We start from the raw sequence: 18,906 nt of genomic DNA on the forward strand, positions 1-18,906 counted from the left end.
TTGTATCATTTAAACAATAGGTTATTGAAATATTGTCCTACAATTATAATTTGACTTGTTTATTTCAGTTAAATAGGTTAATTAGTATGTTCTTGTTTGTTGCTTGATATATAGATGCATACATGGTTGTATAACAACTTAGTCCGAATATTTTCATTACAATTCCATGCAACAGTAACGACACTATAAAAAATACACATGAAGATTAGAGAATAACTAGATATATGCCCCACCGCGATGCGACGGGGGCTTTAGCATATGTTGTCAAACTTTTGGTGATTTTGTTTACAAACTTAGATTACGATAAATACCGAAATATATGTACAATTGTTTATTGTTTACATTTGGTAACCAAAATTAACAACCAACTATTTAACCTACTAACGACATATAGTTTTTTTCTTCATTAACATCGTTTTCCCTAGAAAAGTGTGCTATAAGCACGTCTACTTCAACTTGTAATGCGGCTTGTTTTTGGCAGATGCTACTAACCAGTTTGGTTAGCTCATTAAGGTTGTTATTAATTATACGGTCCGACTCTATAGCCTCTTGAAGGAGATTAGCAAACCTTTGCAACAGATCCAACTGCAGTAGGAAAAAAGGCGTTGATAATAAAGTATACTAAAGGGTTAGAAGAAAAAAAACAGACTTCCAAAAGTAAAAGTATATATATATCAACCACAGGTGTGATATTTTAGTTGTGGACTTGTGGGCTCTTGTTTTTAAGAATTAAAATCATGTACCTAACAAAATAGGCAAGTTATAATGTAACCTTCACATTTTGATTTGTGGTTTCCAAATGGGTCTGCATCATTTTCTAAAGTATTCTTAATGAGGGTTCTGCATCATTTTCTAAAGCATTCTTAATGTAAGGGTTCTTCATACAAGGAGGAGGCATTACCGGACAACATAATACCACAACAGATTGGGAAATTTAACCCTGCTTGTTTTTGTGAGGTTCTATTACTGCTTGATTATCAGTTTCACTTGCTACTGGTAAATCATCTTCTAGTTCCAAAAGTGCTGTTGCGATGGAAAATGGTTCAGATAACTCTCAAAAAGGACAATTGATGAATGAGATTTCCAATCCTACTAAAAAAGTTAGACCATGACACCTATAGTTTTTTCTAAAGCTAACTTTCCCACTACTTCCAGCAATAAAAAGCAAACAGTGTAGGCTTCAGTAAGGTAATTATGATAGAGCTTGCATACAAGCTATTTCAATAATAAATAGTAATCCAAGTATTAGAAAAAAAAAACAAATAAAGGTAGCATACCTCATACATCCACCTTCAGTTGTAGCAACCACGATTGTAGAAAAAGGCTGCAACAAAGATGTTATCATGCATGACTAAACCATAACCCTACCATGAAAACCAAAAAACAAATATAGTTTCACTGCAAAACAAAAAACCAAAAATATGATGAAGACAACAATTGCAAATATATTACCTGAGATATCCAAGTTATTCCTTTCCACTACACCAAAACCTATACAATCCTATCTTTTGTTAACATAGAGTAGTAATTCTACACACGCGTACCCACAGAACACGGTTTTGGATACAAACATAATAAACCGGGTCGACCCGATAAGAGATATATTGGCGAACATAGAGATAAGAACAAAATTGAAAAAATGCAACTAAAAAATCATGTGTGTGGGTGTGGGTGAGACGTACAGGTATAAACCCTCTCCGGGAATATAAAGCTTCTTTTGGAAGCTTACAACCCAAACACCACAAGAAACCTAAATAGCCAGACGGAAACACGTCAGACTTCACCGGAATACACTCCTCGTCGCTGATTTTTTTGTGGCGGTCATGTACGCATCAGAAGTGAGAAGCGACGTTGTTCGCCTTCGGGTACATCACCGTAAACGATGGTCGTTCCACCGTCGTCTCTAAAACCCATATGGAACATAGAGCTTGCAAAAGTATACAACTAACATAACCAAATGTACACCTTAAATATGCACGAAAAACAAATATCATTTTTTGACAATGTTTAAGTGTGTTTTTTTTTTTTTGACAATATCATGACTAACACTATAAGTAGTGGCTACGGCCAGTAAAACTGAATATTATATGTATCCTCTAACTGAAATCACAGCCCCTAAATCTCCGGCAACGGCCATATAATAGAAATATCTCAGCACCAAACAATTTCAAAATTAACACAGTATGTGCCAAGTCTTAAATTTTCACAATAAGGTGGCTCAGATTTCTCATCATAGCCTTTGAATCTCGGATACCTCATGGCATTCATTGGCACAATTCCCAGGCCTCAAATCAACTAAAAAACGCTGCAAAACGGTCTCTAGCAACAATCAGTTCTCGCAACCCCTAAAATTAGGGTTTAAAACAAAAACAGTGTAATCATCGAGAACAGAGTCTGCATAAGAAATAACAACTTTGATTCATCCCTAATCTCGTACAGTTAGCCTCAGAGTTTGCGAAATAGGGAAACCACCATGGCTGCAGGGGAGGTTGCAGGTGTTCACCTACCATCCTGCAACCCTGCCATACCAAGGTGGGATCTTCAGTAACCTTTTGTCAGACCCTCAAACTCATCACAGCCCTTTCGTGAAACCCTAATCGAACAAAAGGGTTGCCATAGAAAAAAAATAGAGAAGTCAGGCACTAACAATCACACAGTAATCGACTGTAAGATGTATTTACATACAGACCCAGATCGGTGACCGGAGAAGTCGCCTGAGCTTCACCAGTAATCAAATCAAATGAGGGGGCGCCGCAACAGCTCCGTCATGACTCCACCATATCTACGCCGTGACTCCACTACCGCTCCGCCGTGGCGCCGCCACCGCAGAAGGTGGGATGGCCACGCTGCCTCTCGGTTTCTGCCATTTTCTCTCTCTACATGTGTGTGTTTGGCTAGGAATAAATGGGTATGTAAATGGATAAGGTTACAACCAAATGAACATATGATACAACACCAAAACTGCAGAGAGCACACTTTAAGCTTAGAGTACAACCATATACAGCCTAAGTGTGTTGTAAATTAGACTATTATATAATGCCCGGATAGTCCTTGTAGTTTGCATATTTTTCACCTTTAGTCCCTAACTTTATAAAATTATAACTATAGTCCTCAACTTTTGCAATTTCGTTCCCGGATAGTCCCTGGCACGGATGAAGGTTAGTTTTTGGTGTTAAGTGGATGTGAAATTACAAAATTACCTATACTGCTAAATTAATACCTAAAAAGATAAAAAGAAATATAATTAATATTAAATAATTTATGTGGGACCCACCCCTAACCCCACCCACCTCATCTTCCCCACCCTTCACCACCACCACCACCACCATCACCACCACCACCACCCTTAATTACAAATTAAATTAACAAGATAGCAGAATGATAAACATTAAACTTGAAATATTATATGTACAAAAACCTGCCAGAACAGGACCATTCCTCATCGAATAGCAATTAATGCTTGGAGAGATGGATCAGCTCCTTCTATAATGGCATTGCAGATTCCTGAAACTGAAGTTGAAAAGTTAGTGTTTTTGTGGAGTTTGTGGGGTGTAAAGATGGTTATTGTTGGAAAGGGATGAGGGGTTTTTGGTGATGATTTGATCTACACCGAACATTCACCGGAGGTAGGGGTAGCAGTCCCGTTCACCGCCATCATTCCGGCACCACCAGCCCCGTTCCACCCTTCCATCATCACTATTACCGCCACTTCTGATACTGATTGCCGGAGACATTGCGATGACTGTTCATGAGCAGAAAAACGATGTGACTGCGGATGACAATCGGATTACTTTTGCAGGTTGAGAATGTGACTGTTAGCGGAAGAGGTGTGAGTTTAGAAATAAAAGAAAGGAGTGGATGACTGTGGTTGGTGAAAGGTGGAGATGGTGGTGGTGGTGAAGATGGGGAAGATGAGGTGGGTTAGGTTGATGGTGGGTCCCACAAAATTATTTAATATTAATTATATTTTTTAAACTCTTTAGGTATTAATTTAACAGTAGGGGTATTTTGGTCATTTCACATCCACTTAATACCAAAAACTAACCTCCATCCGCGTCAGGGACTATCCGGGAACGAAATTGCAAAAGTTCGGGACTATAACTGTAATTTTAGAAAGTTAGGGACTAAAGGTGAAAATGAGGTAAACACAGGGACTATCCGGGCATTTTTCTCTGAAGATTATAAAATAAATAAAAGACAAACAAATATACTTAGTAATTTCCACCTTTAAGTAAGAGTTAAGAAGGGTAAAATGGTGACAAACTTTAGTACTTTATTCCATGTGACATGATAGTTTATTACGAACACAAAATATCTCATATACATACATTAGTAGAAAAGGAAAGAAAGAAGAGAGTACAACATAATAACGTGCATGTGTCATCTTAAAAATAACTAAAAAATTAGCACTCACAAAGCCCACCTAGGCGAATGCACGACCTGCACACCTCCCCAAACTATCTAAGGGTGGAGGGTATAAGGGTGTTTGAGTGGAGTCACCGATCGGTGACCACCCCCACTATATTGAGTTGGGTGTTTGAGTTGGAGAGAGGTAGTGAATTTCGGTGAGTGTTCACCGATTGAGGGGGGAGAGTGATGAGAGGAGAGAGAGGCTCAACCAATCATGTTTTTTTTTAATTGAGGGGTGTTTGACTATACCTAGTGATTGAGTGTAAAATGAGGAGTAGAATAGGGAGTTGACATGGCATAATACTATTGGATAGAATTTCACTCAAACAGCCTAAGTTGTTTGACTATACCCTCCACCCTAAAAATCACTAACATTTATCCTACGTTTTCAAAAACTTCATTTACATAAAAACTATAAAGTGACTTCATCAGACCTAAAATAGTTTATCATTTGAATTTGTATTGTAATTAGTTGATTATGAAAGGATTAATATAAAAATAGATTGTAGACTTTAATTTTAGTTGACAATGGAGTTCTCCTTAAATGATGATCGTACTAGGAGAAAATAATGCTTTGTATATTTGCTAAAGGGATATGGTATTTAAACATCCCTCATTTTCATTTGAACACTCTCTATACGTCATGTATACACATGTAGCCTTTTCAATTTTTAAAAAAGTTGTTGATGTCATATCTAATCTAGCGGCTGGTTAACACGTCACGTGTAGGTCTATACAACTCGTATAGAGCTCTATGTAGCATATAGAATATATTTTTTTATTACGAACACTTTTATAGTCTTAGCAAGTTTTATAAAAATTAAAAAAAAAAACGTCTATACAAGGCAGGTCCAATACGCCATAGAATTTGGTTCTCATTCGTTTCTTCAACCTTCTTTAACTGAATCGTACGATGCCATGTCATTTCTCCTCTCTAACTCCCTTCTTGCTAAAAAACATACGGGGTGCACCCCTCATGAGGGAAACTATTTTTTTTCTTTTTTAATTAATTAATAAATTAAACAAATTAATTTTAACAAAATAAAGAGTAAATTACAACTTCTGTCCTTTATGTTTACATCAAATTGCAGGCGCTGTCCTTTTAACCAAAAGTTTACAGGCGGTGTTCTTAACCTTTCAAAATCTTGCACGTTTTGTCATTTAAACTAAGCCTGGTTAGAAATCTCAGTTAATTTTTTGTCATGTGCAATGCACATGAGAGCACAATGGTCTTTTATCTCTCAACCCTTTCATTTATAACCCTCACCAACCCTCAATCCATCTCTTCAATCCTCCACCATCACTACCATTGTTTGTAATCGGAAGTTCTTGAATGAAAGACGCCCACTGCGCACCAAACCCGATATCAAAATCGATGATGTGAATGTTTTTCGTATCTCCAAGAGCCTCAAGAAGTGTCTGGTTTGAAGTGAAATTCTTAAACTGAATAACCGGAGAAACTTCAGAAAACATTTTATAAGCTCCCATCTTGAACATGCCATTAAAATGTGGAGTAATTCTGTTCACAGATAATAATTGGTTCCCAGAGAGCATTAACTCAGCCGCAGCGAATAACTTGTCACAAATAACCTGGTACTAGTGGTGGTGGGATGGCGGTACCAAACTTTGTGGTGGTTCTTGTTTTACCACCGCCACCGGAGACGGTTTCTTGAGCAGTAACTCTTGACCCTGATTCAAAACCGAAACTTTTTGCAAACCCGGATTCAAAATCGAAACTTTTTGCAAACCCAGATTCAAAATCAAGTCTTTTTGAAAACCCGGATTCAAAATCGAATCTTTTTTGGAAACCTGGATTCAAAATCGAAACTTTTTCAAAACCCGGGTTCAAAATCGAATCTTTTCGATGTCCCAGATCAGAAATAGGGGACTTCTTAAGATTGTGGCGATAAAACTGCACTTGAGGTGGTGGGGGTTATAAATGAAAGGGTTGAGAGATAAAAAGACCATTGTGCCCTCATGTATAAAAATTAACTGAGATTTCTAACAAGGTTTGGCCTAGGGGACAAAACGTGCAAGATTTTGAAAGGTTAAGGACACCGCCTGTAAAATTTTGGCCAAAAAGACAGCGCATGTAATTTGGTGTAAACATAAAGGACAAAACTTGTAATTTACTCCAAAATAAAATTACAAACATTCCATTTTTCCGCACCCACAAACATTCCATTTAGCCTCCATTTTAACAAAATAATAATTAATTAATAAACGAAAAATGCCAAACATTCCATGCGGTGACTAGTCCACCATTTTGGCTCCCCTCTTGCGGTGAATAGGGGCTGGCGGCAGTGTGCCCCCCTTGGCAAACAGCCTCCCCGCTGACGCTCCCCTCCCCGTTTACGCCCCGTTCACCCTAATAACAATATGGTTAGCTGAGAGATATCAAAAACACTCAAATATATTTTATGTAAATTCATTATAAGTTGAAATATAAATATATATAAAATTCAACGGAAGTTGCTCCAAGTCATGTTCGCTACCAACATATAAGACGTTAATTACATTCTTTACAGACTCTATTTGTTGACATACAAGTTCTTCAATTTGGTAGATTCTTGCAATCATAGCTTGTAGATCATTGACTTTTTTTAAACGTATCATAACGATTCTCTTCTTCAATTATAAAATTTGATATAGATGTTATTAGTTTTACCAAAAGAGTGTGTTATTTTGGCGGGCTTAAAGAAGAAGACATATGCAAAGCAAATATGAACTCAGTGAACAAGAGAATGCAAACTCAATGGGGCATCAAATAACTAAAGAGGCTATTTTTTCGAGTCTGTTAGGTTTTGATTCTATTCTAGATAGGAGATCCCGTTTCCGGTGAATGCATTTTTTTGGATTATGTCGTTAAAAAAATAACTACTAATGAACTAATGGTCTAGTAGTATGGTGTTTACGCCTCAACAATTTTAGAAGCCTTAAACAACGTAAAAATCCAAGGCCCTTTTCTAAATATAATGAGTAAATTACAAGTTTTGTCCTTTATGTTTGTCTCAAATTTCAGGCGATGTACTTTACCTTTAAAATTGACGAGTCTTGTACTTAATGTTTCAAAATCCTGCACGTTATGTCCTTTAGGGCAAACCCAGTTATTTTTTTCTGTTAAATCAGATCATGTGCGAGGCACATGAGGGTATACTTGTCTTTTTCACCTATTAAAATACTAAGTATCAATTTCATCTCTTTGTCACTCTCTAAACACACTCCCCTTCTCTCTCTACTCTCTCTCATCTCTGTCACCCACAGACCTACCCTCTTCCCCCACACAACCAATCACCCCCAATTCCCAATCCAAAAAACCCTAATTTCCCAATCAAATCCATGTAGTCTGTTATCGATCGATTAATCATGTGTGTTTTGTACGTTTGGCTCTTCGAATCTAGATCTAGAAGTGTTGAGGCGGTTACAGTGGTTGATGATCGGTTGTTTGAAAAAGATATGTTTGATGGTTGAAGTCGCGGTATGGCGGTTGACAGTGGTGGAGTTTGATGGTTGAAGTCTCGGTTCCGATATCGATATGGGTTTGACGGTGGTGGAGATTCGTGGCAAGTAGAGACCCGGATCTGGTTTTTCTCTATGTTACTCTCTTTCTCTCTCTTCTTGTAGAGCTTGAATGCAGAACTTGAATGACTAGATGAAGATTTAAAGAGACACAAAGATGAATCTGATATGTTGTTGTTCAAAGTGTTTGTTGTAGATTTTGATTTTAAATCATAACTGGTTCGAGTATTAATCTTGATAAAGTTTAAATTTGTATCAGTTGTTTGTTAAACTGAATATAGATTGACACTGTTGCTTCGTTCCGGTGTTCTTCGTCAACCAACGCTATTGTTCTCTCACATCCTGCTCCTGGATCTGCTAAAGAGGATTTGAGTTTGTTTATTCGAGATGTGTTTACACAGTTGCAAATCGGAGGTAGATGGGTATAGATAGAGAGATAGAGTTGGGTGGTGGATGGTGATTGCAGGGGTGGCCGGCGGGGATGATGGTTGCAGTGGTGGATAGTGGCTGAGGCGGTGGTTGATGGTGGTAGAGATAGAGAGAGAAGCAGAGAGCTAGACCTTGCAGAGAGAGAGAGAGAGAGAGAGAGATGGGAGAATCAGATATTCAGATGTATGATTTATATATATATATAATAGTAATAATAATAATAGTATTTTTTAATAATAATAATAATAATAAATATAGGTAAAAAGACAAAAATACCCTTAGATGATCAGATTTAAAAAAAAAATTTAACTGGGTTTACTCTAAAGGACATAACGTGCAGGATTTTAAGACATTAAGTACAAAACTCATCAATTTTAAAGGTAAAGGACAGCACCTGAAATTTAGGACAAACATAAAGAACAAAACTTGTAATTTACTCAAATATAATTGTTAAAGAATCTAGCTCAAACCATTTTGGACATGTTAAATCATACTTTTGAATTATGTTTGACATGAAAGTTATGTAAGGTAATAAAGAACATATATTATGCATCACCTATTTATCAAGTCTTACTTAAGTCCTAAATCAAGTCTTACTTAAGTCCTAACTTACCTAAGTAATCAAGTCTCAATATACTAATCTACAATTTTTATCACCCAAATTACATTGACGAGGTATGACCCGGAACGGCTAACCCGACCCGGTTATTACCTATTATTTTATTATAAATATATAATTACACATGTTATTCTAGAATCTTCTATTCTGCATGGATAAACCACGTAACCGAATCCCCAATCTTTTTGGAAGATCATGCAAATCCCTAACTTATCGGAGCCCATCCTAAGTTAGAGGAAACCCTAATGGTAAACTATAAATAGATGTAAACATCAAAGGTATGGACATTCTGCTCTCGTTTACTCTCTCTCTCTCTCTCTCTCTACACATATTCTTTACTCCCAAACCGAGACTTATTCTCACGCCGGAGGGTGGTTACAGGAATAACCCCATTCCTGTAACGAGTCCTATCAGTGTTCTGTTTTGCAGTCAGCTGTTCGGATTGCCAAGAGTTGAAGTCCTAGTCGAAACCTACCGTTCAGGTCAGTGTTTCTTTATACATATATTAGAAATGACCCAATATTGAAATTGGAGGCCCTAAAAAATGTTGGACACAAGCACATGCTTTGCTTTAATCACCATTTAGCCGGCCATGGTGTTTACTTCTACAAAAATAGTGTTAAGTTCAAATTCTGGAAGTATAAGGCTATATGATATTAGTGCGTAAAAAATGTTGTTAAGAGCATTTACATCCACTCCATCATATTTTCACCTTAAATTACACTAAAAAACACTACATTTTCTCTCTCCTTTTCAATTAAATAATATTTTTTATACCTTTATCATTACCTTTTTCTCACTCCTCCACTCACAACCACTTTCAAAATATCTTTACCCAAAAAAAACCACTTTCAAAATATATTAAAAAATTATAGGGGGTGAACAGTGTCCCCCCAAATATACAGATGAACTGTAACATTTTCTCTCTCCTCTACTCATAACCACTTTTTATACTCTTTATAATATAAAAACTCTACACACAAATTTTGATGGAATGAATGTGAATGCTCTAAAAGATAACAAAAAGGAAGATGTAGGGATTTATTTTAAGAGTTAACACTTATTTTCTTTCTTATAGTTTGGTGGAAAATGTCACTTCAGTTAAAAAAAAAAGTTACGTCCTCAACATTTTTGAAAGTGCTAATGGCTATTGTAATTAATGTGAAATAATATCTATCGTAATTAATGTCGTTAAGACCGTGGTGTATGGTGGGGCGGGGGTTGGGCTTGGGTTGGGGCATGAGTTGACACGTGGCTTGGGGGGAGGGGCAGACATGGGCTGACCCACATTCAACACGGTATGGTGGGGCGTGGGTTTGGTGGGCTTTGCTGGGCTACTTGAATATTTTTTAAAACAACAAATTTAAAACAACAAAATTAATTTTTTTAATATTTTTAAATAAAGAAAATTACAAAAAAAAATCCTAACGTTTATATTTGTTTTTTATCTCCTTTCAAACCCAAGACTAGTTGTAACTCGTCACCCTCTAGGTGATCAATGGGCTGGGATAAAAATTTCAAATCATCCCGTCTTTGTTTCTGAGCATCTCTAGCGGCATCTCTAGTTTCTTTGCTCCTTCGTATTTCGGCCCTTTGTTGTTGGAATACGTTGAATGTATCCAATTTGCATAAAATGTCATCCAACTAATCGCTGTATATTCCCCTACGCGAGCCCGAACTCCCAGCTGAAGGCGATGCCGTACCAGATCTTGATTTTTGAGCACGCCTTTTTGCGACATCTCTTCCATACTCAGGCCGGTTTGGGCTTGGCGAATCATCCAAAAGGTCCTCAAACTCTTGATCTCGTGCATCAGATTGGGGATATTCGCCCACTTGGAAGACGAGTTACTTTCGCTACCAATGGGGATATTCGCCCACTTTGGATGGAACTTACAAATCTCCCAACAATGCATGAAACGGAAGTCAGTCCCTACATTTGATTTGAATGTGACCAATGCATTTGTCACAATGTCGGCTTCGTTTTCACCACTTTTTGGGTTTTGCTTTGCTTTATTTAAAAAACCACTATATTTTGTAAGTTGGGTGCTAATCTCGCTCCACTTCGAGGATAAGCTATCGTTTTCACGATAAGCCTCCCTTCCCAATTCTTCATGGAATACTCTACTAACCGCTTCCCACAGGGCGGTTCGATGTTAAGAATTTCCTATTTTAATAAAAACAAAAGTTAATATATTACAAAGTTATATAAAAAATAACCATTAATAAAAACAAAGTTTAAGAATACCTAAACTTGGATGTTGAGATTGTTGACACCAAGCCCTCGCCAATGCAACTTCTTCAGCAACGACCCATTTTTGTTGTTTTCGTTTGACGGTTTCAAGTGTTTTATCCGCCTCGGTTTTTTTCTTATGACTTCTCTTTTTTATGGGTTTCGATGCGGAAAGAGCATCGTTGGGTGGTTGAGTTTCGGGGACGGTTTCGGTTTGTTAAAGGTCGATGGAGGTTGGTGAAAGGTTGATGGGCGATTGTGTAAACGGGGTAGGTATCGAATCGTCGGTGTGTGGGAAGTTAGTAAACACACGATTCCCGATATACGATGCATAACTCGCTTCAACGGGCATAGAAGAGTGTATGAAAAATGGACGAGGCATTGGACGATTGGGTGGTAGGCTAGGATTATTTTCTTGGAATGCATACGGGTTGTTCGGGTCATAAGCACGGTTATAAGGATGCATTTTTTTCGTTTTGTAGAAGGAGAATTGAAGATGATTATAGAAGATGTGGTTGAATGTGGTAAAAAATGGAAGAAAAATGTGAGTTTTATAGTGAAAAAATATATATATTTTTTTAAACATAGCCGTCGGCCAACGGCTAGCCCAACGGCTATTTTGGTTTGGTCATTCACAGCCCTAATGTCAGCTTGTTTCCCCTGCCCCACACCCGGCTTAAAACCCAAGCCCCAAGGACCACGCCCCAACCCAAACCCCATATCCCATAGCCTAAGTTGAATGCTAATGTGAAATAATCTCTATCGTAATTAATGTCGTTAAGTCGAATGCTCATTTTTCTACAAAAAAAAAAAAAAAAAAAAAAAAAAAAAAAAAAAAACGTGTTATAATAAGCACAAATTGTCGGTGGTTCCCAATATAAAACACAATCACATAAACAACTTATCATTTCCTTCCATTGTTTACGAAAGGTTCACGAGCTTGAAGGTATATATCAATTGCCCATAAATTGCGGGTCACGTTCGTAACAAGCCATGCAAAAAACCATAATGATGTTTCACGAGCTTGAAGGTATATATCATTTGCCCATATATTGGTTTCATTTAGGTATGACGGCCGAGTGATCAATCCTTTTATCCATGTCTATGGTGTAGGGGTAGGGCAATACTAATTGACAGTGGCGGATCTAGAAAACTTTCATATGGGTAACGTCTTAAAAGAAAGGGGTAACGAAATCGAACAAACGTTAAAAAAATGTCAAATTTTTCCAAAATTTACACTACCGCCGGATCGCCAAGGGGTAGCGGAGGCTACCCCTTCTTATATGGTACATCCGCCCCTGCTAATTGAAATACCGTACAATTAGAAGTTGCAACAACCTAAATGGAGTGAGAATGTTATTTATGTATTTAATTGTCAATTTTAGAATTTGTGCTTGTTTACAAAACTGACCGTAAATGTCTGTGCTCTGCAATATATTTGAAACGTAGATACCATGGGGGTGTTAAAATTTGTAACACTCAGTTTTGATGACTTTTGATGACTTTATATTAGCATTAACCTCACAAAAATAGTACAACGAAAAGCCATAAAAAAATAAATACGTTTCAACATTACATTTGAAACCAAAAAAGTCAAAGTTTTTTGAAAAGTAATAATTCATGTTAGCAAAAGGTGGGACTATCTATAAATACTTCATGAGTTGAGATTAATCCCAGCCAATAAATCAAAGTTAATTAAATGATATGGATAAAGACAAAGAGTGGAACATAAATGATCTAACGCCAATGAGCTAGTGATGGAATTATAAGGGAGAGATCTAGTGTTCCAAGTGATCCAGATTCGATTAATGCCCCCACCATTTAGTTTCTGCGGCACCTGGTGATGTTGAGAGATTAGGCGAGTAGGCGGTGATCGCTAGTTCGATCCGTGAACTGAACGGTTTTACCTCACCACACCGTCATGCTTTCGGGTGAGTGTTCACGGGCTTTGACCGTAGGTATGAGTTTTCTTCGATTCAGAGGCGAGTGTATCCCGATGTAGTGAATTTCGCTAGTAACCATTAAAAAAAATCTAATGAGTAACCACTATCTTATACGTAGATCTTGGAGGTGAACGAGCTCATCACACTACCGTCTTAGGTTTTGGTCCATCCACGTGGATTTTGGTAACGACATGTATAATGTATATCCAAATTCGTAATGGAAACATTTAATCAAAATTAACTTTTTGGAATATAACCACCAAGTGTCACCAACCATGGTCCTCCATTTATTTATTTATTTATTTAATAAATATAAGGAGCAGATCAAATCGATATTGTCCACGAGTCCATTCATTGACCACAAAAGGATCCTCAGAATCATGAGTCGCCTTTCAGATTCCACATCCCTTTAACAACACCTTCGATCTTCACCATTCTTACAATCTCAAGAAAGAACTATTAGGTCATTTTCTTTCACATTTCACACCATATCTTCATCAATCGATCCTACAATCTGTTCGTTTTGATTTCTGTGTTATTACTAGTTTTTTCAATGTATGATTTCAGCTACTTTTTATATATATTTCATCTGTTTATTATGAGTTTTGACCACTGATTTCGATGTGTGATTTTAACTGTTAATAGCTAGTTGAAAGTGCTGTTTATCTGTTTGTTTTGATTTGAATTTGAGTTTTATCATATGTTTGTAGCTGGATTTTGAAGACTCGGGGAAGATTGATTTGGATTATATGACAGACATGTCATTAAGCTTGTGTCTATTGATGTTTAGTAGCATGATGCTCTATTCTGAAATCTGTTTAATTTACAAGTCAATGATTGGACGGACCCATAGGCCATAGCTTTGTCTTTAGTAGTAGGATCCGTTTTGCTATTCAAAAGGGGGTTAGGCTATGCAGTATGGTGATGGCCCATCCTTGGAGGATGATCCGCCACGTAAGCGCCACATAGATTGGGTGTGAGGATGGGGCAAAGAGGATGGAGGTAAGGAAATTAAGGATGGGCCTAAAATATATATGTATATGTATGTATATGTTGTATGTATATATGTGTGTGAGAGGGGGAGGCCCGTCCAAGGCGTCTCAACCCCGACGATGGCGACGAAGGAGGCACGGCGACGGAGGGCAGGAAATGGAGAGGAGGCACGGTGACGTTGCTGGACGGTCCCCATACCGTCCAGCCTTACGGCGCAACTTGTTGGCCTGTTTACCTGCCCCTTATTTGTAATTGGTTGTGTTGTCATGAAATCTAATTACAATGATTGAATCAACTGATCAAAATGTGCATATTGTATCCTTTATCTTCTTTATTGGAATCTAAACTTTTAATAGAATATATTATCTGTAATTACAATGAATGCCACCTTCTTCAACATCTTGTAAAACTTTCACAAGTGTACTTGTTCAGTTAAGATTCATGTACATTTTGTTATAAGAATGTTCCTAGGAGTTCTTAAGCTTCATACTAACTTTAACATAGCTCTGTGTGCTTTTAACAGGATGGTGGATCCTAATGATACTACTAGCCTAGAATACTGGATGAACTTAAAGTTCTTACTTTGTTCAATATGGGTGTTTGGCTCAATACTTATAGCATTGTTTCTAATTTGGAGATACGAAGGTTCACACCATTCAAAAACTTACAAAGAGACAACTCGGCTAGAAAGGGATTGGGATTTGTATGATCGTGAAGCATGGATGCCGTGTGTCAAGGAGATACACCCTGCTTGGTTGCTAGCTTTCCGAATCCTTGCGTTTTGTTTGCTTTTTATTGCTAGCACCGCTGATGTTGTTAAAGCTGGCACCGACTTATTTTATTATTATACTCAGTAAGTAACTATGTATATTTTCAGAATATGTATATATGTATGATTGGTGTCATTCACAAAATTTATGCATACGTGTACTGCAAGTTCGTGATTTTTTTTTTAATTTTTTTGACTAGGTGGACCTTTACTCTGGTTATTTTTTATTTTGCGGTATGTCTTTTCCATCCCCGAGTTCTCGTTTCAGTTAACAATGCTACAGATTCTTTAATTATATTATATCACATAGACCGATTCATACAAAAAAGTATCCACGTTGTGCTTCAATTGGCATGAAGTTTACGTGGTTTAGCCTATTTGAGCTAACAAATGTCCTCAAGTTCTTTTGCAGTTTGGGTCACTGCTTTCAGCGTATGGATTGTTTTGGCAGCATAAGATGCTTACTGTTTGTAGCTTAGATGTAGATGCACAGCAAGCAATTTATGAGCCTCTTAATCACGAAGATTTGGAGAATGCGTCACGTCAACAGGGAGGAAGTTGTTTCTTGCAAAGTGCTGCCTTTTGGGGCTATATATTTCAAATTCTTTTCCAGGTATATCAACCATCTAAAAGTTCTGAATTTCTTTATAAAGAACAAGATACGTTTCCGTTTGTTTTTATGGTTTATTAATCTCATTACAAGAAAAAAAAAACAAATTTGGTATATTAGATGAATAGATGTTAGATATGTAATCTATAAATTGAGTTTCTTGTGTTTTAGCTATAGATTTACTTGTTTGTTGTACACAGATTACTGCTGGGGCAACGATGCTAACGGATTCTGTTTATTGGCTTGTGATCGTACCATTTCTTACCATTAATGAATATCCAATGAATTTTGTGAGTACTTGTTCTTTTTTCCACGACCTCACTTGAACAGGATCCGTTCTATAGGCTCGTATCTCTGTATTCTTGATTCCTAAAAACTTGCACTTTTTTCCATTATCAACAATTTCTATTTTCATTTCACTTGATTTTAGACTTGGATACAAACAAACTGATGATATTTGATATTCAACAAGTAATCCACTTAAGCTATTGGTCAAACCAAACACTGTAACTTTCATAGGACAAACTAGACATCATATATAGATCAAGTCGTTGCATACGGTCGTTAATGTATGCGCCTTAGTCTGATCACTTCATTTCCGTTATCTTTTTTAAACTTTGAATATTTTGATTTTCATCATCATGCCAGTTGACAGTTCTTGCACATTCACTTAATCTCGTTTTCCTTCTCGGGGAAACAGCCTTGAATAGCCTGGTAAATTTCTTTCCATTTATTTTCTTTTTTATTTTCCTGTGTGCTTATTTAACTTGTGTTAATTAGTATCGTACTTCGTTGAAAACACTTGTTTCAGCGTTTCCCATGGTTCAGAATTTCATACTTTATCTTCCTTACCGCCTTTTATGTGATCTTTAACTGGATTGTTCATGCCTGTGTCCAAACTTGGTATGTATTGGCCTTTTTTATTCCATATGCATTGTCAACATAATTTTATTTGGATTAATTTCATCTATACCCTTACAAACTTGAAAATTTTCATTATATACCCAACTAAAACTAAAAATATCATATATTTCCTTACAAAATAGTAAAGATATCAAATATACCCAATTTATTAAAAACAATCTAGTAAATAATCATTTTACCCTTATTTTTTTAACTTCTAAGTTTTCATATATGCTCATCTTTTAACTTCTTATTTTTATATAACACATTTTAAGCTTAAATTTATTTTTAGCCATTTTTATTTTTATTTTTTCCCATAAACAATGGTATTTATTCTCTATATATAATATTTAGCTAAATAAATTAAGCTAAAAATGAGTAAATATAATATTTGAAGTTAAAGGTCATATATGAGATTTCAAAGTTTTTGAAAAATAAGGGTAAAATTGTCTTTTATTAAACTGTCTTTTAATGAATTGGGTATATACGATATTTCAACTACTTTGTTAGGGTATATATGATATTTTGCAAGTTTGTGGGGGTATATATGAAATTGTCTCATTTTATTTTGACGCGCCTTATACCATATTTCTCTTTCTTCCAGGTGGCCATACCCGTTTCTTGACTTATCCGCGCAAAATGCTCCGTTATGGTATGTATTCATTCTAAAACATCTTGAAATTAAGCTATTAGCAGTGTTACAAGAGTGCTGTTATGTTATACAAGCGATTTTTTAGAATGCGCCGACACACTTTCCTTGTCAGGAAAGTTTCATGTTGAAAGGACTGTTTCTATTTTTTTGCCGATTATCACCATTACAAGTAGATTAGGTGTATTGACTCAGGTCCATAAGATTACTCTATTTCCTACCATATTCTACTTAAAATCTTTGAAATATGACTCGTGCAGGTACTTAATTGTTGCGTTATTGCATCTTCCATGCTACTATATCTTTGCACTTATTGTGAGTATCAAGTATCGGGTATTGGCTAGATGGTTTCCCGAGTCATATCAATGTTTGCGATAACGTCTTTCTTCAAGATAACACTTGGTCAACTGGACTCAAGACCAAACGGTTAAATGTTAGTACAAATGCTTAAGTTCAAGAACACATTAATAGCAAGGTTTCTATGCTTGATGCATATCCTTCCCCGCTCGAGTTCTTGCCTCAATGTACTTTTCATTCTGGACTGGATCAAAAGGTGATTTAGCATATATTGTCACATTATTAATTGATTGTGAACATGTGGATTCTTTGGAATTTTTGTAAGATTCATTTGTAAATTGGCAAATGCCAATGCATATTAAAGGTTACATGGTTCAGTTTGTTCAGTTGTATGACTAGCTTGGTCTAAAAAGGCACGTGAGGCGATAGCGCCTCATGTACTTCGGGGTCAAAGTTGGGGTTTATAGGAGACTAGTATGTAAAAGCAACCAAAGGGATGAAGAAATTATGAACCTCATATAACGATGTGATGTGTGCGCCTCACACTTTTATAGAAATGATGACTAGTGACTAGTGTTTGCCACTTACCAACATGCATAGAGTTCAGTGCTACAACATGAACATGAGCTAAATATACCGTAACATGCGTATATTAGATACCCTTGAATTTAGAAATCTTGGGATTCTGTTATATTGAAACTTTAAACAAGAAGAACATAACTCTTAAATAATTAAATTTCCAATTGTCTGCTATCATTGAAGGTGGTTTTGCTTTGTTAACCCACCGATACACACGAGAAGTGTATGACTCATTCGCGAGTTGGGAACCTAATATCATAAAATATGTGCACCGAAAGTCACATATTTTCTTTTGCCATCATATCCCTATTCTTTCAGAGATTCTATTTGGTAAAGTTCAATGATCAGGTCTCTTTGGTCAAAATCAAAGATAAGGAGCAGCAACAGAGTCAAAAAAGATGAGTAAACCATTATGGAGGATAAAGAGGCTACCCCATCTGAAGGCATAATAAGATAAAATTGAAGAATCTATACATATAATAAAGTAAATTATATGGGGGACACATGTCGCTCTATGAGATGATCTACAAAATTTTTTCCCGCCTAAATAAATAGATATAGATAATATTTGTTAATAAGATTTAAATAAAAAATATATTATTTTAATCCATAAATTTTATCTTTTTATCTTTTACCCTAAACAAATAGATATAGATAATATTTGTTAATAAGATTCAAATAAAGAATATATCTTAAAGAGTAAATTACGTTTTTGGCTCTTGTGGTTATATCACTTTTACTATATTAGCCCAAAATAAAAATTTTTAACATATCTGCCCCCATGGTCTCTATAACTAACCATTTTGGCCCCTAAGTCTAGAGATCATGAGGGCCAAAATGGTTAGTTATAGAGACCATGTGGGCCAAAATGGTTAGACTTAGGGGCCAAAATGGTTAGTTATAGAGACCATGGGGGCAGATATGCTAAAAATTCTTATTTTGGGGTAATATAGTTA

The 18,906-nt window shown here is 36.3% G+C and overlaps 1 protein-coding gene and 1 long non-coding RNA gene across 3 annotated transcripts; one reads left to right on the top strand and one right to left on the bottom strand.

The window, feature by feature from the left end:
* Nucleotides 1-279: 279 nt before the first annotated feature.
* On the bottom strand, nucleotides 280-3,033 carry LOC110878320. Its single transcript, XR_002557830.2, has 2 exons — nucleotides 1,278-3,033; nucleotides 280-585 (listed from the first exon to the last, which is right to left on the bottom strand). It is a non-coding gene; the product is annotated as an uncharacterized LOC110878320 (long non-coding RNA).
* A 10,424-nt stretch (nucleotides 3,034-13,457) lies between these two features.
* On the top strand, nucleotides 13,458-17,761 carry LOC110878319 (protein rolling stone). 2 transcript variants are annotated; one of them, XM_022126603.2, is made up of 9 exons: nucleotides 13,458-13,613; nucleotides 14,667-14,996; nucleotides 15,113-15,146; nucleotides 15,325-15,525; nucleotides 15,723-15,812; nucleotides 16,171-16,236; nucleotides 16,334-16,425; nucleotides 17,030-17,077; nucleotides 17,335-17,761. In XM_022126603.2, the coding sequence occupies exons 2-9, from the start codon at nucleotides 14,668-14,670 to the stop codon at nucleotides 17,450-17,452; spliced, it is 978 nt and encodes a 325-aa protein (XP_021982295.1). In that variant the 5' UTR covers nucleotides 13,458-13,613; nucleotide 14,667; the 3' UTR covers nucleotides 17,453-17,761. The 2 variants fall into 2 exon arrangements, with proteins under 2 accessions (XP_021982295.1, XP_021982294.1); XM_022126602.2 differs by having other exon boundaries at nucleotides 13,479-13,705.
* The last annotated feature ends 1,145 nt before the right edge of the window (nucleotides 17,762-18,906 follow it).

Source organism: Helianthus annuus, chromosome 9, assembly GCF_002127325.2.
Source record: "Helianthus annuus cultivar XRQ/B chromosome 9, HanXRQr2.0-SUNRISE, whole genome shotgun sequence".
Lineage (NCBI taxonomy): Eukaryota > Viridiplantae > Streptophyta > Magnoliopsida > Asterales > Asteraceae > Helianthus > Helianthus annuus.